The sequence below is a fragment of the Hirundo rustica genome, chromosome 10 (genome assembly GCF_015227805.2).
Source record: "Hirundo rustica isolate bHirRus1 chromosome 10, bHirRus1.pri.v3, whole genome shotgun sequence".
Taxonomy (NCBI): domain Eukaryota; kingdom Metazoa; phylum Chordata; class Aves; order Passeriformes; family Hirundinidae; genus Hirundo; species Hirundo rustica.
In genome coordinates this window covers 6,587,687-6,611,235 of record NC_053459.1, presented here as the reverse complement: position 1 = coordinate 6,611,235, position 23,549 = coordinate 6,587,687, and the positions used below count along the sequence as shown (strand labels likewise).

At 40.3% G+C, this 23,549-nt stretch overlaps 2 protein-coding genes across 14 annotated transcripts in view; one reads left to right on the top strand and one right to left on the bottom strand.

Moving 5' to 3' along the window:
- GIGYF2 (GRB10 interacting GYF protein 2) overlaps positions 1-23,549 on the bottom strand; it is a 74,668-nt gene that overhangs the window by 22,581 nt on the left and 28,538 nt on the right. For 11 of the 13 annotated variants that reach the window (XM_058421874.1, XM_058421877.1, XM_058421880.1 and 8 more), the window contains 2 exons: positions 23,423-23,463; positions 3,877-4,056 (listed from right to left, as the gene is read on the bottom strand). In XM_058421874.1, coding sequence (XP_058277857.1) covers positions 3,877-4,056; positions 23,423-23,463 — 221 coding nt within the window. The remainder of the gene's footprint in view (positions 1-3,876; positions 4,057-23,422; positions 23,464-23,549) is intronic. The other 2 variants (XM_058421885.1, XM_058421884.1) reach the window with 2 other exon arrangements.
- KCNJ13 (potassium inwardly rectifying channel subfamily J member 13) lies at positions 9,695-17,828 on the top strand. The gene is made up of 3 exons (XM_040073821.2): positions 9,695-9,833; positions 15,892-16,372; positions 17,206-17,828. The coding sequence occupies exons 2-3, from the start codon at positions 15,895-15,897 to the stop codon at positions 17,826-17,828; spliced, it is 1,101 nt and encodes a 366-aa protein (XP_039929755.2). The 5' UTR covers positions 9,695-9,833; positions 15,892-15,894.

The following is a 23,549-nucleotide window of genomic DNA, read 5'->3' as shown; positions in this document are numbered from 1 at the left end:
GAACTTCAATCTTAAATTTCACCAAGGAAACACAAATGTTGGACATTAACAAGGCCTTCGCTATTCCATACATGCTTATTTGCAAATAATTCCACTGGATAACTTAACCTATGCTTCTAGTTATGCCTCGCAAAAAAGTACTATTAAACCATCAAATCAATGTTCTGAGGCAACCTTTTTAATGTTAAGGAAAGAGTAAAGTGTGAGATGTTTTTGACTCTGCTTGAGTCCCGGGACAACTCCTCATTCCAAGCAGCAATATCCACGTCAGGGCTCCCAACAGGGGGGACAAGCAGAGCTATGGCCTCAACCTGGCAATGCCATAGTGCATGGATTAACAGCTCTGCCTGTTTGCTACCCTGGCACTCACAAAGGCCTGAGCATCCCTTCTTCAGCTCCCTTTTGTGTGGAATAGGAAAATTGAGTATTAAGAATTCCTTACACAGCCATAAATGGGCCATCTAGAGACCCTGCACTGAGGGGAGCCTCTATTTTTCCACAGTTCACATGCCAATACCAGGAGTGCAGCTCTTCATAGTGAGACCCAGAAATGTGGGTTTTGAAGGTGAATTCTAAGCACTTGGTTAAGCCCAGGTATCTGCGAAGTTCCAATGAGGAACCATTGCAGAGATTTAGTCACACCACCTTTTTCAGCCCCCACACTGTCAGAGCTATGTGGAGAGGCAAAAAGTCTCAGGTGTAGCAGACTCATGCCCTTGTTTCTTAGTAACAAAATGTGTTTGTAAAAGCCCAGTTAGAATAGAGGCCATAATTCAGGTTTGAAATATCAGGCTGCCAACCTTTTAAAGCAAGCCAAAAGTAGAGATAAACCTGAATTTTTACCTGAAGTTTTTTTAACCAACAGGACACAAACACAGCTTTAAGTTCAGCCCTAGACATATCACTAGACAGTAGTTGTATGTCCAATGTTTCAAGTGTAGAGACAATTTTAAGCTCAATTTATTCCTTGCGATTTATGGTAACATTGTAGCTAAAAAGTAAAAGATAGGACTACTGACTGTTCCAGGAAATCCAAGAACACATAAGCCTCATTGATAGCTATTTCGCTCTTAGAAGTTATATTCTCTAACTCAGCAGTGAAATTTTCAATATATACTAAAACAATACTAAGTGCTACACTGAACATTTAACAAAAGAATGGCACACTTTTTTTTGCATATATTATACACAGACTTAGTTCTTACTTGGCTCAATTTTGGAACAAGATTCTCCAATGTACTTTAGCTGCTCCAAGACATTTAAAAAATGCAAGGAACAATGCCCAAAAGTTCAACTCTAGTTGAATCACAGCACCTGGTTCTGAAAGCGGAGTGAATCAAGATGAATTTGAAATGCCTTTCAAACAAAGCAGCAACTAAAAGCTTTACATGAGAGTACAGCCTAAGGCCTCTCTCAAATGCTTTTCAGGAAAAACACCAATTTGAAGAGCTATTTAAACAAAAGACAAAATAGTATCAGAAATTCTAGGCAAGAATAACTTATTCCTATTCCTTAAGGCTGACTTGGTAACCAAAACCAAAAACATCTAAAGATCAGTCACTAGGTTTGAGACCACAACAGGTTTGTACATGTTTCTGACAAAACAGACTTGGCCTTGCAAATTAAAAGGGCAATCGCTGTATGAATGCACGAACTGGAAGAACAGAAAGAGGGTGTTTTTTTTTACATTTATAATTTTAAAACATAGTTAAAATTAAAAGGAAAAAAAAAATAAAGAGACCTTTGAAGCAGGCAGTGAATCGAAATCTATGATCACACTCTTCTAGCAGATATTAAAGCCAGTCTAAAGTTCCTAGCAGGGAGTGCACAGAGCCAAGCCACAGGAAGGACCAACTAAACAAATGGCAACAGTCCTCTGAAGACAACTCTCTATTTTTAGCAGGACATATGACTATACTATTACCTAATACCAGAATAAGTACAAAGAAGTAGTTTAAACCACGCCAATTTGACTTAAACTCATTGTTTAAAGCAAAAATGTGATTTAAACCGTTTTGATAGTTCTGTAGCTACTGCTAAGAGGAGAATTCAAATACAGCTCTGATGAAAGCTGGAATTAGGACAATACAGCTGTCAGCTCAGCCTATCTCAAAATTAGCAACTTCTCTGCAGATTCACCTAAGTCTGTGAGCAGGCTTTCAACAACACCTGCTAAAACTAACTCGTGAGGGAAGATCAGTTAACTTCTAGTACACTGAAAATTTAAATAAGCAGTAATATTTCTCATGACAGAAGTGAGATGAATTGTCAAAACCTTCCTCAGAACATCCAAAAAATTTCAGAATGACCTGAATGGACTTCTGAACTTTGAGGCCTACTCCTCCTTTTAAGCTTAAAGCATGCAGGCTGGTACTCACAGAACACTCCTGAGTATCATGCTGCATCATGAGGTAGCTGGCCTGATGCTGTCTCAACTAGATAAAGCAGCAGTGTCTGATCAACAACTGTAACCAAACACTGCAGAAAAGAAAGTTATATTCTTCAAAATTTGCCATTTAGCCTTGCTCTAAATAGAAAACACATGATGATAAATCAAGCCCTGGGCTCTCTGGTGAATTTCAGTACAAAAGAACAGCTGTTTGAGGGCAGAGTTATACACAGCTGTGAAGGCTCAGAACAGAGGTGATGGTTGCTCACAACAGTAACTGTACTGAAAATCAGGGATGTTGAAGGGGCAACAGAGCCATTGTAAGAGCAACTGGACTTTTTTCCTGAAGAGAAGAAGTTGTCCACCTCAGCCCCAAAAATGTCCTGCACTTTCTTTGCTTTCCTATCAAGTTTAGCATGGAGCAAAGGAAGCTCAAGCCAGGGGACTTTATCACCCTCCAGAACTACTAGAAAGAAGGTTTAGATTGGGCATTAGGAGCAATTTCTTCACTGAAAGGGTTGCCAAGCACAGATGCCCAGGGAAGTGGTGGAGGCCCCATCACTGGAGGGATTTAAAAGCCATGTAGATGTGGCACTTAAGGACGTGGTTTAGCGGTGGCCTTGGCAGTGCTGGGTCAATGGTTGGACTCAACCACCTTAAAGGTCTATTCCAAACCTAACCATTTTATTATTCTACGAAGATACAACAGTAGAAGAGCCTAATTCTCCCCTGGTACTCCAGAAGCCTTCCGTGGCCAGAAGATCGCCAAACCCAGGATCCTACACCAGGTATGACTGAATCTTTTCCTAAGAGAAGGAAAAAAAACAAAACTATAATATGTTTCAGTCCTACCACTGAAATACCAAGCTTTGCTTTGTATTTCTCCTGCAATTCCAGCAATGCAATGCTGGAAAGCATGTGAACAGACTTGCCCTGTCAAGCCCGGGAAGGGGAGAGTGAAACCAAACAGGTGCCTGGAATTTATTGGGACAAGATAGCCTGTAACTAACCACAAAGTGTGTAGAGCAACATATTTTGAGATTTTCCCAAGATGCTTCTTGGCATTGCAAACACATCTGGAAAACTAGAAAGAGGTCAATGACCAGAGTGGTTCAGTGTCACTCTGCAGCCTTAGGTATGCTGTCTAATGTGGGTGACTTCTCTCCCCTAATTGTCACAGACACAAAGAAACAGTACTTTAAAATCTCCTAGTTTTACCAGGTACATACACACCCGGAGCATAATACAGATAAGTGCACAGCTGAAAAGTATTGTTCCCTTAAATATATAAGGCTATTGAAGATACTAAAACAAAAGGCACATAAGTTTATGCTAATCATGTTGTGACCAAGAGCCCCCCACATACCAGTATTTAATGACCAAAACTACATGAAGCTATTTTTGCCCTGCACGTGGCAGCTCCCTCTCCTTATGGCCTTTGCCCTCTCTGTAAGCACGGCTGCGTGTTTGCCCAGCTCTGCTCTCACCTGGACTGTGAGGACGCCACCTCTCCCCATCCCTCCGTGACCCAGCCAGTCGCCAGCCTCCATCCTCATCTTCCCCATTCTGTTCCTCCCTGAAGATGCGCCAGTTCTCGCTCTCAGAGCGTATAAATTCGTGTTTCCTCCCCGCGGGCACTGTCCCACCTTCCTCAAAGTTTGGTCTCACTGCAAAGAAAACACAGGCCAGTGAACATGTGTCCTGTCCTTAGAAACACAGAAATACAGACGGGTTGAAATCTTGCTCCCTTGGAGGCAAAAATGCACCAGAAGTGGTTATAGGAACCTAGGAGAGGAATGGAAATTCAGGAAGGAAACATGACAGATTTAAGAAATCCAGGTCCCTATGTACCTTGGGATGGAAAGACTGGAGGGGAAAAAAAAAATCCAGAAGGCAGCAAAGTGTATAAGTAATCAGAACATGGACAGGAAAGACAAAGGAGGAAAAGGCAGTTTAAGAGTTGAAGGGAAATGTAACAGAAAGAAGGCAAAGGTGTGCAGAGAAAAAGAATAAACTGCTTTATCATGAAGTGTCTCAAGCTAAATGGGAGCACAGTGTAAACATTATATAAACCAAACACATTTCCTACTTCTGTAATAAAATGAAGGTGAGATCTATTTATTTAATCTGACATACAGCAGTCTTACTACTAGGAGACACTGAAAAATTAAACTAGCATTGAGGAATAAATGAGAAAAAACTTAGCAATGTTAACATGCTGTGAATCCATCTTCTGGAGAGCCAAGGTCCGTGTATGAAGGGCTAGGAGCAATTATGACTGAACTGAAGGGTAAGTCTACTAGAAGTTTAGGAGACAGGATGATCTTTATTTCTCAATTTGCATTATGTCATATTTAAAACAAAACATGAAATCCTCAAGTATTTAAGAAGAGCAACCTTGTCAGAAAAGGATGATACAAATATTTTTATGAAAAGACTTTGTATTACACACCCAGATTTCCATGTCATACACCAGCACGCCAAGGCTTAACACAGATGCTGCCTTCACTGCTGACTTGCCCTGACAAGAAAGCCCATCACTGAAATAAATTTCTTCAGCGGTGTAGCACCAGAATTCTCACAGGAAAAAACAGTGATGCCATCTCTTCACTGGTATTATTATCCAGTGTTAACCTGCAATTGTGGTGTTATCTATAAAAGAAAAATTTTCAAGTACTAGAGGAAGTTAGACTCAATCTTCCTTCTTAAGAGTCCTAAAACCCAAAAATGTAAGATATTATTTGGTGAAGTCTGCTTAGTATGCCTGCTTTCTTAGAGAGGAAAAACAAAAGAAAGCATGATCATGTACTAAAGACTCCTGGAGTGGAAAGAGACATTTTTAAGAATTCAGTTTTGGAACCACAGAAGAATGGTATCTTAGCATCAGGCAATTTTTTCAGTCAATGAAAAAGATGAGGAAACAAAGATGATCTGAAATTCTGTGGCATATCACACTCCTCTTTAAGAACATGAAAATTCTTTCTGCTAGAGATACTGCACTCTGGAGACAGGAAGCACACACTGGCTCTCTACTTCGCATGCACCTTGGAGAAAAACTGACATCCCTTTCTCCACCATCTCAAAACACTAGAGGAAAAAAGAAACCTTTATCTTTCTCCAGCTCTAATTTTTTCAGAATACCTTTCCCTTATGTTGTTCCTATATGAAGAGCTAAAGCACATTGGTTAATTTAAACTCCAGCACCAGTACCAACAGGCAATGTCAGCTATGAAGCCAAGTATAACCCAGATACACCTTTAGTTCATTGAAAGGGACACCTGGCTGAAGATCACTTCTGTATTTGCTGAACTTGGAGAAACAAACAAACATACATACATCTGCAGGCAGTGTATTTTGGGGAGTCTCTGGTAATACTCCAAATAAAATTGCTGGAGGCCCTCCACTTCCTTCAGCTGCCATGCAATGCTGGCAACTTCCTTAATCTGGAGTGGATAAATCTTTGCATATCAATATCAGCCACATTCTGTTTTCCCATGCTTCATGGAAAAGACACGAAAAGGAACAAGCCAGACAGAAAAATCTAAGTCTGGGATTTTTTTTTTTCATTTTACATATCTAAAAAATATAATGCAGACTACAGGAACAGAAGTGCAGGGTAGCCTCTCACCATTGCTCCTTGGATGGGCTTCCCATAGCAGAAAAGCAGAAGGCACGCTACAGAGCCAAGTCAGGTGGAAGCAAAACACAGAGAGAGCTGCAACCCAACAGACCAGGGGAGCCTAAGTCCCAGACAACAAGGAAAACGCCTCAATCTTTCTGAATTTATTTTTAAAGTGCTACAAAGAGGAAGAAAGATGCATTTTTCTTCATTTGCAGCACAAAACACTAATTTTCTCTTACTAAAACAGTTACCAAAAGAAAAAAGTTATTTGAATTCCTTATTTTGAGACACAGGAAGTAATATTTTTACAGATACGTCTATTATTTTCATAAAGATTCACAGATATTACTCGACACTTATTCAGTAACATTAAATTGAGAGATTTTAGACTCTACCAATTAAGGAAAAAAGGGGGATGTTCTTCCCTTCCACGGTAAGTTCAGCTAATTCTGGTGACTGCTCTTTAACACAGACAAGCTTTCAGCTCACAGGTTCTGTTCCACTCTTCCAAAAACATTTAGGAAAAAAGGTCATTTAAAGAGTATTGGGAAGTCTGCTTTGCCACTGTATATCCAGGTTTTAGCCCCACATCTACTCATGCTACAGTCAAACCAAGGCAACTCAGGTTCTGCTAGTCCTTAGGACAGCAGATTTAGTTCCCAAGAACTGAACTATCAAAGTCAGGTTTTGTATGCTGAACTTGCAGAAAATGGGGTTTGAAACATCTCTGTAGAGGTTACAAAACATCAAATGCTGTTTGCTAAGATTAGACTCAAGTGGGATCCTGCCCCTCTTCTGATGTTAATTTCTATGGCATTAGAAATGTAGAAACAAACAAAAAAAAAAATCAAATATACCGTGTCAGTATCATATTCCTCTGAGGATGGGATCACCTGTGGTTCCAAAACCTTTCCAAATACAGCAGCACTTCAGTGTAGCATATCACAGACTGTTCTGATGCCTTAATTCAGTGGAATTAAGAGAAAAAAATGCGGCGTCTCAAGACATACTTTAGTTTCTGGTATTAGGACATCACAGCAAGCATCAGTGAAACAAAGTATGTGTCCAAACAGGTCTGGCATTAGATGATCGTGAAGATTAGACAGACCAGCCAAGAAACTAGTTCTTTACAAACACAAACCAGTCACAGGTTAAGGACCAGAAAAATCAAGCTCCCCAAGTGACAGAAAGACTGTGACAAACTGAATACAGGAACATTCCTATGGATTACATCTAAATTCGTAACTTCCAAAGTCCCAGCATATTCTTTGCAAACTCTTTCTAGATTTGAGAACAATCATTTCAGCTGAAATGACTCAGATCACAGAGTCAGGACTTGGCAATGCTTTAAGGACGAAAGAAACGAAAATGCAATCTACGGTTTTGCCTTGGACTAATTGACTGGACTTCCTGAAGAGAAGGAGCAGTAAAAGGGCACCTCTGTTCAGGCCTGTCACAAAGCCAGCAATGGTGTTTACAGAAAACTTCAGACAGAGCCGAGTGCTATCCAGCCAGAAAAGCCTACAGCTGTGCAACCCTGATTCCAAGGGATACTGACTGTGGGGAACAAGACTGGATTCGACGATGTGGCCCATGGCAACGCATTTATGAAGAGGACTTACTACCAGAATGGCAAATAACTTCTGTTCTCCAGCCTGCCAGCCCACGTTTCCTACGCCATGCTCACTGTCTGGAAAGAACAAACAGGGAAGCAATGACTGACAGCACTGCTGCTTCCTCTACAGAGGGGCAAGAACCAGGAGAGTCTATTAAATACTTTACTTGCTCTCTTCTCTCTGCTGCCTGCTACACAGTTCCTCAAGAGGAAGATAAAAATAAAAACCTTTGCAGTCAGTGTTTTTAAAGGAACTGAAATAACTTTGCCTAAGTGTGTAATTTTTAGTTTATTTCACAAAAGAATAAAATAAATGTCCTTAAGATGATGCTTCCAGAGAAGGACTGCCTTCTCGTTAGAACACTACTGGACATGTTAGGAACACCACAGGAATACAAATACCATTAAATGAATCCCAGTGACAGATCAGAAGTTCTGAATCTCTTTTCTAGCTTCAAATTTTCCATCTGCATAGAATCTCAAACTTAACAGGAGGTCTCAAAAATATACTATCAAATATAACCCCATATTTTTTCACTAAATTAGCCATTATCTACTGTCACCAATGTGAGTGAGCCAATAGATTCAAAGGAATTAACAAGAGCTCAATTCCATAGCACACCTGAAGAACACACACTGTAACTCATTTCACCTGCTATACAACTGTGTAAAGATTTCCAGTTCATTCAGTTGAATTAGATTAGAAGACCAGTGACCAAACAGTATACGCTTTCTACAGTTCAAAAGATGGTTTCTAAGAAAATACTGACTGAAACCAAAATCCTATTTGTGACTAAGTGACGCTGTCTGCAGTGGAGGGAAGGGTAAAGGGCAAGTCACACTGTCCTGCAGCCTCGTCACACTGGTGGGGAATCCCCTGGCACTACATTATTTGCCCCGGTTCTCAAAGTCACTCTATCCTATCAACTTTCGGTGCTGTGTCTGAACATGTATTAAAACGTTCCATACTAATGAAGCAAAAAAATTAATGTTTTGCAATTTAGGGTTGGGGGAAGGTTAAGGAAGAAAAAATAGGGAGGATTTTGTTTCCTAAGCAGGAAAGTCTACATTAATGATTTTCCCAGCAGGCCTTCAGTAGTTTTACTGCAAACAACCAAAGCCTTTGTTTCTCAGATCCTCTTACATCTGACGTTCGGTCAAAGCCCCCACATCAGCAGCTCACCAAGGGATAAAAAAAAAGTGAACCAGTCCTGTGTTCCAGAGCTGTCCTCAGAGCTGCTCCAGCAGGGAAGCACACTGACCACTCTGCACAGCCGCTCGCTCAGACATACCCTCAGTAACTCCTCTCATTTCATGAGTGAAAGAGCAAACAGCTAAAGCAAAAGTGGTTTCATCTGCTGCATGGAATCAGCAAGCCACCTAATCTGCCTTGCTTCATTCCTAGGCTTTAGCAAAATCCAGTGATTAATTCCATGTTTTCACAAAGGAGCAATGTGGAGATGGAAATGGCCAGGTCTACATCTTCTGAGCAGCATTAGGCTGCAATTCAGCAACACCCTCCTGAGACCACAGGCACCACCACGAGCTGCACCCACTTTTCCACTGACATTCCAGACCGTGGGACCTAACAGGAAAGGAAGAAGTGGAGCAGCAGTGAGACAAGTGTCTCTCTTAACCCAACCAAACAATAGCTGACACTGATTAGAGAAAAGGTATCAGTGCACAGTGTGGGTTTTCAGCAGCAATATGGGAACTTCTCCACTTAGCTTTTCCAAGGGAATTTTGGCCTTTTCAACTTTCATGTAAAACTTTAAGTTGTACAAACCTAAAAATCTATCTTGATTAAGGAGGTGAGGGGAAAAGCACCCCTTCTCCAAGTAAGTGTTTGAGGATTTCTCCTTGGCTGCTAAGGGTTTGTGTTGGGTAAAGAAATGCTCCTAACAAACCAGCATTCTTTTCCACATGATCAGAGCCAACCAGCCCCCCTGCAGGCAAAATGACCAATCAAATCAGCTTCAGATGGAAACCAATCCCCCCAGCATATAAACACAGGAATGAGACATACAAACCCATTTTTAAAGGTTTTGGTTTAGTTTTGGTTTTTATTTTTTTTTTTTTTTTAATCTCTACCAACCACTTGTGGGAAGTTTCTTGCTAGTGCTGGGACCAGTACACCAGACCAGAGCAGCCCTTCTCCTGGAGCCCACATTATCCCCTCCTCCTGCACAAAGACCCTCTGAAGACTGGTAAGTACACAAAACCATCATATTTTCTCTTCCTTTTTTCTTATTGTACAATTTGAATTGTTCTGCCCCTCATTTAATCAAAGAAATCAAGGTTATTTTCAGGGCAGAGAGTTTTACTTCTAAAGCTTGCTAAATTAAGTATCAGCTTAGACAAAATGGTTATTGATTTTTCCCCCTTAAAAAGAAGGAGATACTCTCAGGTGACCACCGTCCTAAGAGCACACAGAGCAAAACCAAAGTCTTCAAACAGTATTTTTTCAAAGTTTTTAAGATAAGTGCTGGAAAGACTGTGCAGACAAGGGAACATTTGCAAGCTCCAGCTACAGCAGCTGGCTGTCATGAAATTGGCCAAGAACTATGAAAAAGTCACCCTCACCTTGCTACACTCATAACTCAGCATTCAGCTCTATCACAAAAGAAACAAGCCTCACATCCTCAAACTTGTTTTTACCATCTCCAATTATATCTCAGACTTCAGTTTTCAATCAGCGCATTCATCCCTGTGCTTAGGGACACACAGCGAGCCGCCACCGCTGCCCAGGACACCACATATGGACATGGAGTGAACTCCACTGTCCTGCAAAACTTGGCCATTCTAGGCAAGCCATGGGAAAGTCTGCATCACACAGGGCAGGACTGCTCTTCAAAACAGCAAGTTCCTCAAAAAAAAGTGGCAGCAAACTTATATTACTGCAGCTTTACATCAAATAAAACCCTCTCTTGTAACTGTCAAGTCACTTCTCTGTTATCAGTGTTTAATTCTGCATTTAAGATTCTTTATAAGGATTTAATATATACTAGAATATTTTAAAGCTTTTACCAAGACTTTACTTAAATGTTGCTTTTTCTGCTTCTCTGAAAGTGACCAAACTACTCGGTCCACTCAAGTGCTACTTTGAAATCAAGAATTAGTTTTCCTATGGATTCTCAGAGTACTTATGTGAAAATAAACTATATATAAAATAGCTTCCTAAAAAATCAAGTATATAAGCAGCCTTGTTTTCTGTACTATAAAAGGAGACATACTCTCCTATTTTACCACCTTTTCTTTAAAGTACATTCTGCAATAAACTGTCACAGAAAGTCAAACGTACGAGCTCTCACATCCTATCCTTTATGGCACTTGCTTTGAAAAATGTAACTTGGGGTCAACAAATTCAAGTCTCCATTTTTACAAGACCTACTTATAAATGTAACAAGTCCTGAAAACTTATCTAAATTCTGCACACTGCTCAGAAGTAAGTTTTGTCACAAACTACTTCCATTCAGCTCAACGAGGCATTAGCTACAGAATCAAAAGGACAAATATGTTTGAAATGTTAACAGTTCTACTCACAACAGGATCATAAGCTTTCAACCACTGCAGCTTCTCAAGCTGAATTACTTCCTACATTTTTAAGACTGTCCGGTAATGTAAGTTATATGATTCATCAGTATTGGAAAAAACCTTCATTTCCTAATAATAATGCCAGAGCATCTTCAAGGGTGCCCATTCAGTCTCAAAATACACAATAATCTAAAAATAAGAACACACAAAATAGCCATTTTAGTAGCATGAAAAATGCCTTTAACGTTTATCTTAGTTTGTTCTTGTTGCAAAGTGCAGAGGCAGCAATTGACCTGCACAATCCCAGCTCAGAGCAGACAAGGCTTAAATCTGAAGCTTGTACATGATCATGCAAACCCAGGCCAAGTAAAGAGGGAATGTACACATCCCCAGAGGGGCATGCCACCACCTGGGTTCTAGTAAACCTTCACATGATGCTGCAGTTATAAGCAGTTTTTCCAGTCACTCCCAGAAAACAGCAGGCCCTCAGAACCACTTTCCTGTCAGAATGAAGCAGCACAGCACAACCTCTTTCAAATCCCTTCCAAGGTCAATTAGAACAGACTTTGTTAAGACTAGAAGCTGGGCAAATAAGGCAACACTGCAAAAGTCTCCCCTGAACACAACTCCTCATTCAGGCCCTTCAAAAGGTTGCAGGTGCATTTGTGCACTGAGCTGAGAACAGGATGGAAGTGTCACTTTGAATGCCTTCAACTGAGAAGGCAAATGAAAATGGAAACAGGGCTGCCAATGAGCTTCCCTGCAAGCCTACCAGAGCCCTAGGAAAAAGCTAAGCAAGAGGAAAGAAGAAGAAATCTTATCAGAGGTGGCAAGGAACAGAAATGCAATAAAGGCTGTTACAACACAAGGAAGATGATGTCAAATCAAAAAGGCAAAGCGTGGGAGATCCATGTGCTGGATCATGAACTTCAGAAATGCAAGCAACATCCCAAAGCTGTAACGCAAGGTTTTATCATACATAAATCATTAGCCAGCCAGGTCAGTTTAGAACCTGTCCCATTGCAAGAGGAATGTGAGATTTTTTTAAAAAAAATGTTGGTACTCACCCTACCTTGATTTGTCTTAGAGGAGTGTATAGAAGAAAGAAGCCAGGATGAGAGACAAGGTGATAAAAAGACTGAAAACCAAAGAAAGCTAAGAACTGACAGACACACTGGTACTGGTGATATTTTACTTTCAAGAGAAGGTAAACAGGAAGGATTAGACACAGCAAACATGTGATAAGGGACTGGTCAGCATGCCAAAAGAGGTTTAGAAAAGTGATCCCTGACAGTTCCTGTCTTTCTAGTCAAAGACTATCAGCTGAGAGATGGAAGGATAAGAAACACCCCAAAGCTTCAACAGTTGTGTAAGCCAGGAAAAGCAAAACACAGAGAATAACATAACATAAAGGTTGTTAAGAGAGAGCACTGGACTAGCCTGGATAAGAAACAGTGCATGATTGCAAGAGCAGAGACAAGCATTCTCCAACAAACACAGAATATTTCTTTTCAAGTCAAAGTTGAATGTTTTTCCTAAAACATACACTGAAATTGGAATTAATGTGAGGTCATCAAGGACCATGCCAGGCCGGGGATTCAATCAGGTGTTTCAAACTGTACTATACAACTTCATTAATTTATCACTAAAAAGGAAAGAAGGTATTTGTATTTTTTTATTATGGGCAAGGAAAGCAGTAGACAGAAGATGTTAGCACTTTTTAAATTCAAAGTCACATCTACCCTTAAATAGCCTCTGCTTCTGAGAACACAGAGGACTGATCCTCCAACCTGGGTAAGCTATTTCCCACAGGGCAGCTGCTCTTTTGCCTCTTACTCACACTCAAGTGCACTGCTCTCAGAGTTTTTTATCTGGTTTTCTCACTCCAAGAAGCTAAGACTTGTGGCTCTTAATCCACCAATAGCGCTTGAAAAACGGGGTTTTGGAACTCAAGCTTACACATTTCCAATGCTACCCCTGCCACTCAAATAGAAAACTAACATTTTCAACAGTCCTAGACTAAAAAAATCAAGAGCCCTGTACCAGTGCATAACCTGGTTAACCTCAGAATGCAAATTCACCTGCTTGAGAATCTCAAGGAGCAGAGACAGGACAGTTCTGAAGTGTGCTGTTGGGGGCTAATGTAGGCTCTCTTTCTCAAGTGCCTTCAAAATCTGTCAGGAATCAATCCTCCCGCATTGAAAAAAATCCCAAAGAACCCGATTTTTTTTCAGAGTTTAAGACAACATTAAGCAATTAATCACCACCCTAAGAAGCTCCTTAATCAACAAATCTGAGATCATACAATGCTGACAGCATTTGCTTTAAGTCTGTAATATTCAAACACACTGCCTTAGCACTAATGTGAAGATCTGAAATGCAGCCAAAAAAGAGGTACCATCTTAAGAATGTTTTCCCTTTTTTCTTAATGCACGTTAACACCACAGAAAAGGCTTCTGTCACCAATCAGTCAGCATCAATCATTTTCACAACATGTATTTGTTTTGTAAACCCAAATCGCTTAGAGTCTACAAAGCAGATCCTGCCCTCAAAGTACCACAGGAATTTACAGAAAAACATAAGCTTTTGGTTGTGTTTCATTGCTTTTGGTTTTTTGCTGGTTTGCTGGTTTGTCTTGAAGGCATGATGCACTCAGAGGCATTTTGTTCTGCAAGTGTTCTCTGTTCAAACAAAGCAGTGTTTTTGTAAGTACTGCTTACTCGAAGATGATAAAACCAAGGCACTGTTCAGAGCTCATTTTGAGCATGGTCCCCATCATCCTTCCCATTCAGAGACACCCATTTCCCAGCTCCTTCACGGCCTCCAGAAGGACTCGTCTTAATCTTACCATGGACCGTGCTCGACAGACAAGGCACTGATCATTGGATTACTGAAGCACGTATGATTGCATTCAGGTTACTGCACAGCTAGAGTGAGAACTGCCTTTCAGGGGGCTGTACAGCAGCTGAAGAGCCAACCCAGTGAAGGTGAGGAGAGGTCACGCTGTAAACTGGATGGACAACAATCAAAAGCCCCCAAGATAAGTAGCCTGGTACCATACACCAGGAGAACCTCGCTAAGTCCACTATAGTCTCTGACAGGGAATGGTTTCAAAATATTCCTCCTGGGAGATGTGAACTGGAAAACTAAAAATAAGAGGAAAACCACTGAATTCCACTCAGGCCATCATCTACTCTATCTCCCTCTGACTATGGCATGGATGGAAGTAATAGCTGGATGGTTTTGAGAAGCAACAGAAGGAAAACAAAACCTTAGCTAAACAGTCACAGTGATGTCAATCCTCATGTCTCACTAGGCATTAAACACAGCAAAAGAATATTCTGTAGTCACTAAAATTTGGCTGAAGATTAAGCAGTCATGTAAACTGCTGGTTTATGGGATCAAAGATCACAAGACAAATTCTCATCTACCATAAATTCATTCTGAATTTCAGGATCCTTACTTCTAATGCATTTCAAGAGAAAACTACGATGGCACTGTTGAAGGGAAAAATCCAATTTCTCAACAAAAAATGTAATCGGCTGAAACAGCCATCATTCAAAGGAAAATCAAAACTGATAGGAAACCAAAACTGACTAAATACACCATGTGTAATTATCACTTGCAGAATTTACATTGATTTTTTAATTCTCTGTGGTACTACAAACAAGCTTTCACACAACCTTCTTTAAACAGGCTGTACACATCATTAAGTCTCTATTTTAAAATTAAGTACAAGTTTGTGTAATCTGTCCTAGGTGAACCTTAAACATCCAGCCTTTAAAAAATGTATGGATCTGAGTGACCACCGTCTTTTCAAAAGACTTTCACCAGCTCTGGTGAATTCCACAAGCTCTGAGGTTTAAAAACAAACAAAGGAGCCTAATATGTCAAATACCTACAGGTATCCATTTTGTTTCCCATATCTGCAATTCCACCCTAATTCCTACATGCTTGCTCTCCTATTTTATTTGGTCATTAATAGAAATTGCATTGCTCATGCAGACTAGACTAGAAATTATGTCTCAGTGTATTTTCTGTATTGGTCTAGTGCCCTCTTTTTACCTGATCCTTACATAAACAACCTCAGACTCCCGAGAGCAGCTCTGCCCTGAATACTGTAATTCTGTTTAACTGGACATGGTGGGCGCAGACAGCAGACAATTCTTGAGCTACGAGACTCAGAAAGGGCTAGTACCTAAAGTACAGCATTCCCCTAAAATGCATAAATATGTTACAGAAATAATATAATAAACATTCTTTCCTTAGTACTATATTACTGTTAATAGTATTCAAAATAATTCTGGTACATTATTATAACTCTGCCCAAAAAAAGCTACAAAATCTGATGTAATCAGCAAAATTCAGCTTCTTTTCACACACAGTATGCCTAATCCCATCCCACTCACCCCTAAAGAATTAAAGCATGTGACTCTAATGTAAATTTAGGAAGGTAAAGTATGAAATTTATCTTTAAAGAACTAAGCAGGGAGAATTTGAGAAGCAGTCAGATTTTTTAAACCTAATCTTTTTTAGCAAAGTATTACCACAAACAGTGGTAAATTCCTCTCCAGGCTCCTGACTTAATCTTCTCTGGATTGCAATGTATAAGCCCTCCTTTGTTGGCTGCAGTATTCCTACCCCTGCTGATGTGTCAGAAGCTGTGAACATTAGGCAAAATACAAATATGTGGCACCGTATCACTTTTTTTTCCTTTATTCTTCGTTCTAGAAGATGACAACAGATGTGCTAGAGAGCAATAACACCAAATCCAGCGCTCCCCTGCTGACTCAGAGATACCTGAGGCTGGTGACCAAGGATGGACACAGCACGTTCCAGATGGCCGGCGCCCAAGGCGGAGGCGTGGCGTACCTCCGAGACGTGTGGGGGATACTCATGGACATGCGCTGGAGATGGATGATGCTCGTCTTCTCGGCTTCCTTTGTCATTCACTGGCTGGTCTTTGCAGTGCTCTGGTATCTGCTGGCTGAGATGAATGGGGACCTGGAGCTGGACCACGATGCTCCACCTGACAACCACACTATATGCGTCAAGTACATCACCAGTTTCACAGCCGCCTTCTCCTTCTCGCTGGAGACACAACTCACAATTGGCTATGGCACCATGTTCCCAAGTGGGGACTGTCCCAGTGCCATTGCACTGCTGGCAATCCAGATGGTCCTGGGGCTCATGCTAGAAGCCTTCCTCACAGGTAATCCTTCCTACTGCATCTTTACACGCAATAGGTGCAACCACTGGATTAAAGAATAGAGCTAGAAATAAATACTGTTCATTTTGATATATGAAAGAACAATTAAAGTAGCCACTATAAGGATGACGAGATTTCAGCTATGTAGTACTAAAAGTTAAACACCTTTAATCAACAAAAGACAATATCTGGACTTAAGAATTTCACTATTCAGTGGAAAATACTTGTGGGAAATCACTGCATATCACTCTCCATCATTTATTTCTTATACCATTCTCTCTCTCAGCTATTACCATAGAATTACAATATTTAAAGTCAATTTGTTTTGACTTTAAGGTATGCTTTTGTCTAACTGAGCTATCTTCATTGATCTTTATGTCAGTGTTTATGTATTCCTCAGTACCCAATGAAATGAAAGTTTTTACAATATCACAGCTGTTTTGAGATATTTTAAGTTATTTAAAATATTCTTCATGTTTAAAGTAATTCAAAATACTTTGAAAATACACATTAGTTTACTGTGTATTAGAAAGAGCTTCTACAGTGTAAAATACCAAGATCAGTTCCTATTACCAATTACAGTAAGCTGGGGCAAGCTAACAGCCTCCTCAGAGCTACAGTTAACTTCCGAGTACTAATAAGTGAACATAATTTAGAAAAACACGCATTTTAGGAAAGCTATACTTTTGTGAACAAAAGCAGGTTAGCATGATGCCAACCTAGGAGTTTTCAATCGTGGTCTTTCCAGCCTCAGCCTGCTTCTGCTCCCTTGGAGCCTGCAGGGAACCAGCCCAGGCCCTGTGCTCACACTGAGTTTGCTCTTTCCCGCGCTCCAGGTGCTTTCGTGGCCAAGATTGCACGTCCAAAGAACCGGGCACTCTCCATCCGCTTCTCGCGCTCTGCCGTGGTCACACACACCGAGGGGAAGCCACACCTCATGTTCCAGGTGGCCAACACTCGCTCCAGCCCCCTGACCAGCATCCAGATCTCTGCTATACTTTACCAAGAACAAGAGAGCGGGCAGCTGCACCAGACTAGCATTGACTTCCACCTGGACAGCGTCACTGCGGACGAGTGTCCTTTTTTCATTTTCCCACTGACCTACTACCACTCCATCACTGCATCCAGCCCGCTGGCTGCTCTCCTTCAAAGAGAAGCTCCTCACCACTTTGAGCTGGTCGTCTTCCTGTCAGCTGTGCAGGAGGGCACGGGAGAAACGTGCCAGAGGAGAACATCCTACCTCCCGTCAGAGATCCTGGTGTACCACCGCTTTGCCTCCCTGCTAGCCCGCAATGCCAAAGGTGAATACCAGATCAAGATGGAGAATTTTGACAAGACTATTCCTGAGCTCCCAACTGTAGCTGACTCAAAGAGTCCCAAAAGGACTGACAAGGAGATCCGCATCAATGGACAGCACACCGACAGCTTCCAGCTCTCTGAGACCGGCCTCACGGAGTAGAAAGAACACACCTTGAACTTTGTGCTTTTTTAATTATTATTACATTAAACTTGTGGGTTCCACTTAAAAACTTACTTCCTTGCCTACCCTGCCATATTCTAGTGATCTCTCTCATGTAGTCCCATCCTTTTGATTACAACGTGATACACAGAGTGAAGAGAACTTGTGTGCCCACCGAGAGAGGCTGCATTAACCACCCAGGATGAAGTCAGGTGCATGAATCACAGTACTAATTCTTGGGAAATCAGAAGAGCTATCTGCTGAATTCACCAGACTATGATTAAAGCTGCACTGACCCAGAAAGGAGAGATCTTCACAACTCCCAAAGTCACAATTAACCAGCTTATGACGAAATGGACAACAAAAGCAGAAAACAACATGGGGTCATTCAGTAAACACATGAGTTCTGGTCTAAGTAACTGTTCATCCAAGAGCCTAGCTTTCCTATTCTCTTAACTCTTTGGGAATACAGACTTGCGTCATTTTTCAGATGGCTGAAAGTCCTGCCAGTCTCCCATGGCAGTGAACAGCACTCTGGCTGTGCTTATTCAGCAAAATTGTAAATACTAAGTGCAGTTCTTCATTCTGCCAAATAAGAAAACATCTCACTCCCAGACAGGTCTATGAAGACACGATAAAAAATATCTGAGAGTATATGACAAATACTGCAATTGAATTTTTTTTCTTGTTTGAAAACACTGAATAAATTATTTAGTAGTGGAAAAAAAAAAAAGACTTTTTAATGAATGAATGTAGGTGTTTTTTTTAAAGGCCCATATAGTCCACGTTTTCACCTTTGCATTGCTTGTCTCAAGTATATCTTGACCCAGAAAAATGCACTATATATATGAAAAGTAGAACTGCATCCACTGATATTTTATGCTTTCTAACATCAATCTTTGCCTGTACACACACCACAAAAAATATTTAGAGACACTTGAATCAATTTTGAAATAAAAAATCAGAACAAACTATACATGAGACTTCTGTATTTAAGTGCCTCATAAACCTACTGCAATTAAGATGGCATTCTGAAGCCTAAATAATCTAAGATGTTAAAGGAAAAACGCAACGACAGATTTCCAAGCTCTCAACGAAAGCAGTGCCCGTTAGGTGTTCATACCTGAACACTCAAGTACAATTAAAATAAAGTTACCTTTCAAAGACTTTTCCTAGAAACCTAGATGGCATAAACAGCAACTTGCACTGACAACAGCATAAGACACTACCAAATACACTTCCTCTCAACTTCACCCCAGTGGTTATCAGCAGGATAAATGGCCTCAAGCTGTCTGATGAGATAATTTAAACTGAATTCTTCTCAAGTCACAAAACTGTTCACTGAAGTGTGTTCATAACCCAAATGGGGTCAGCAAAAAAGCTCCTTTGGTTTAGGGTTTGGGGAAATGGGAAGCCACCCCACACATGGTCAGGGCAGAAGAGCCACATTATTTTCAATGGAGCTCTCATTCCAAAAGAGTTCAAGTGTTGCCTTCTCCCACTGCTGACCTTAGAGAGATTATGACCGACACTTCCAAAATCTTTTTCAAACTTAATTCTATGGACAAACATTCACGATTATTGTGGAGCTTGGAGAGCAGCACACTATCAAGTTACTCTGCCTTCATCCCTTTTCATCACAGTTTTTTTAGTTGTTGACTCATACACAGTTTAAAGAGTCCTTTTCCATCTTTGTGTCAACGTTAATAATTTTTAATTACTTCTTGCATTTTTCCACGTTCCCTATCAATGTAAGACATTGATAAGAGTCCTACAAATTAAAAGCCAGTGTAAGAGCAGTAGAACAGATCCCATGTCAAGGCTGAAATAGGGCAGGATGCTGTGTGAGGTACTGAGTATTCCATTTGACAGTATTCTGGGTGAGGCATTATTTTTTCCATATATCACATGGGACTACAATCTCATGATTTAGAGCCACAGGTATACAAAGCTATTTCTAATTTTAATTCATAGCTAATAAAAGGTGGGCTGTTTTGTTTGATTTCTACATGACTTGATAGATTAAAGTTGTCCTGGTTTTAAAATAATTTTCTCTTTATAGGTTTGGTTTAAAAGGGAGTACAACAGCAAGTATAAAGAAAAAGTAATGTTGTTAGTATATGCTAAATGCAATCTTCAAATATTACATTTTGGAATCAAAGCTGAATGATAGTGAAAAAGCAAATTAGACAAAGGACTGTGCAGTTACTACAGAACAATGGCAGAAAATACATTAATATTGCTTTTACAGTTCCAGAGAACCGGTGAACAAGGATGTCTGAAAGCACTGTAAATATGCCATGGTCTAAACTGGAGTAGAAGCCTAGGAAAATGGTTGATGGGCTCTGATGCACCAACACAGCACTCCATACTTTAGCACAGAAAGGGCAAACTGGGGATGAACCTTCTGCAAATGCAACTCCTGCCAGCAAGGCAAGGCAGGAGAACAAGCCAGGCAGAGTGAGGGAAAGTACAATTCAAAGGAATTCAACATCCTTTTTATAGCCACTTGAACAGGCCTTTCATAGTCAAGTCTTCTGAACCTAACCAAAACCCACACAAAATTCAACCAGGTTCCACAACTGACTTACTAAGAGGTTTGTTTAAACTACATAACAGCTATTCATTACCTGTTTGTAACTGCTAGTAACAGATCAAATCCCTTCAGCTTCTAAGCTGGTATCAGTCAGGAGGTTGCACAGAAAATTAAGTAGCTTTTATGAAGAGACAGACACACTCAAGAAACTTGCCCCTTTTCTTTGCTAATGACCTCAGCCTTCTAAAAACAATCTGGGTTCTACGTGAAATCTGTCAGAACTGTGACAATCTGCAACAGAAACTTGCAAATACTTCATGCATCGTCAATCTGCATGCTTAAACCAGGAACAGATACTCTTTATGCTAAGAATCAGTCAAATGTGACCTTGCAAACTGTTGTGAGCACTGAAAAAGCAATCATTAATTTTTAAGAACAGCATACTGATCATATTTGAGAAGTATTTTTTAAATGTCTATTACTTTTTTAGTCTCTATTTTTAATTGAGGGTTCTTGCATTGTCCTCCATTACAAATACCCAGAAGGGTTTACATATTTGATCTCTTAATAATTCTCTAATAGGCTCATCCAGAACAAAGAACATGAGAAAGTTGGCAACTCAGTAAATTACATAATCTGAATCCAAGGCCCTATGAAACAGCAAGGAAAAACTGAAGCACGGTAAAATTACAGAATAAAATCCTAAACTGAGTTTAACCAAGGTAACAGAAACCAGCCCAGGCATCTGTTAAAGCATGTGAGCCTGTATGTCAATTCCTCTCCCTTCAGCTTCCATAGTTTTACATGGATACCAGTGCTTGCCATTAACCTGGGACTTCTTTTTGCGCATCTGCATCCCTCTCTCACGCTCAAACTATTTTGTCATTGGAAAACCATTATATAGCAATAATTGTCATTAACCAAGGCTTGAATCAGAACAGACCAACACTTTCTATCAATATTTCTGTGCTCTCCACCTTATCTCTTTGGAAGTAAAGGGGAGAGAAATGGTCTTCCCACTTACTGCAACATTAACCTCTAACACAGCAATATTATTGTCAAAACAATATTTTTATGATAAAACTCCAGGAAGACTGAAGGTCTTTTACCTCTCATACTGACTAGCAAAGAAATAAAAAATACTACGAAAGCAATTAGGTACGCAAAAAGCTCCATAATTCGAGAATAAGCACATCATCTCTCACAATAAGCTTCCAACAAATTGCATCAAGGACACCATCTTCCCCAGAAACAGTTCTTGAAAGACTCATTCAGCCCTGACCACTAACAGTTGCTACGAACACAAAATGCTCTACACTAGCTACAGATTAACCTCTGGCAGAAGTCAACTTCTGTAAGGACATTTTGCACATTGTAACTTCTCTTCAATTTCAACTGACAAATACATCTGCTCTTATACCAATATGCAATATTTTTATCTGTTTTTATCAGAAACGTGTTATATTCTGTAACCTGGAACTGGAATGGTTGTATTTCTAATCACAAGAACAAAAACAAGCTAAATAAATAAAATTAAACAACTGTAGTAGACGCTATTTCTAGATCCATTCTTCTTTTGTAAAAAATGCAGTCCCAAAATCTCGGTAGTACTCACTTTTTCCCATTTTCATTTTTTCCTAAAAAATTTCTGAATATAAAGATACGTGGAAAATCTGAAGTTTCACTACGGACATTCAAAACTGGTCAATCTCTGACCATTATCAAATTATTTTCTAGAACTATCCTCTTTTTAAAGAAGACAATGAGGAAAACATACACATCTTGATTTTGTGTTGACATTCAACTTAACAAGCAGAAAGAGAAAAGCCTCTTTAAAAGCTGTGAACATTAATTCCTATATGGAGAACTGGAAGGGCTTTGAAAGCAAACTCCTATGGCACGTGTGTCACCATGGTAATATGGAAAATTACAAATACGGCAATTTATGGTACTCCTACTACAAAAATACCAACAGCTATGCAGGGATTAAAATACATTCCTGTCAACTTCTAACTGCAATTGGATCTATTTGGGTTTGTCTTCAAATTCAACCTGCAATTATCTCTTCTAATCTTTGCTTTCTCAGCTACATAGCCTCCTTGATAATATGCCAAGACTCCTCTAGCAAAGCCCAAGACTCCTTGGGTACTAAATAGAGAAGACACATTGTCAGTAAGCTCTTGCTAGTACAAAACCTCTCAGTAGGCAGAGCTGTGCTCCATGCACATGGAAACATGCCATGGAGGAAGAGAACAGGCATCCCAGAGAACAAACAGCGCACGAGCCCGCACAGCAAAAGTCACTGCAGCTCCCAGCAAGCCAGAGCTGCCCTGATGTTCCCATCACCTTTGGAATGTCTGTTTCATCTCCAAGATGACAAACCCATTCCAGCTCAAGTTCAGCAGGATGTTCAGATGTACTGGGCCACAATTAAGGATCCAGCATTCTGCCAGAACGTGGCCTGTGTGCAGCATCTCAGAAACAGAATAGGGGAGGAACAAGAGACAAGAGCAGATAACCAGACTGAGCAGGAGGTTCAGATGATGACTTAACTAATTTGATCAGCAGTAAATCCATCAGCATGGGAACCTCAGGACACTGCTAGGATCTCTCTTACATTAGCAAGCATTTAAAAAAATTCAAGTTCAAATGGTCAGGAAGTCCTGGGTACCAAAACAGCCCACACCAGGAATGTTTAAAGCTGCACTGAGAAAAGGTGTATTACCCCAGCACACCTGTTCATCAGCAAAGGCTTCTTTCAATGAGGTACAGCAACTTAGTTCCAGTTGGAGACATCACAACTGAATTAAATAAACAGAGCCTACTTACTCCACATGTTTCTCATCTAGCACACTTAAATGTCCAATAGCGAGAACAACACAAAGTAAGAGAAACATCACTTTGAGAACACACTTAGCAACCTGGCACAGTATCATGAATCTTGTATCAACAATATACTTGGAGCAATAAGAAAGGCTGATATATGTACAGGTCCCTTCCCCCAAACACACCCTGCTCCTCCCTCCCATTTTCTGCCCACACAGTAACAAAACCATACCTGGATCTTTTCGCCCTGGTTTTTCAAAGCGTCTGTCTCCCCTAGAAAGGCAGAATAGAAGTTTCAAATAAGGTTTTGGAACTACTCCAAAAACTCATTTTAGGTATAGGTTTTGCTGGTTTTCTTT

Bases quoted from the DNA above. Each gene is read 5' to 3' on its own strand.
- KCNJ13 (XM_040073821.2), top strand. From the start codon at position 15,895: ATGACAACAGATGTGCTAGAGAGCAATAACACCAAATCCAGCGCTCCC. The intron at 16,373-17,205 runs GTAATCCTTCCT...CCCGCGCTCCAG, and splicing joins GCTAGAAGCCTTCCTCACAG to GTGCTTTCGTGGCCAAGATT.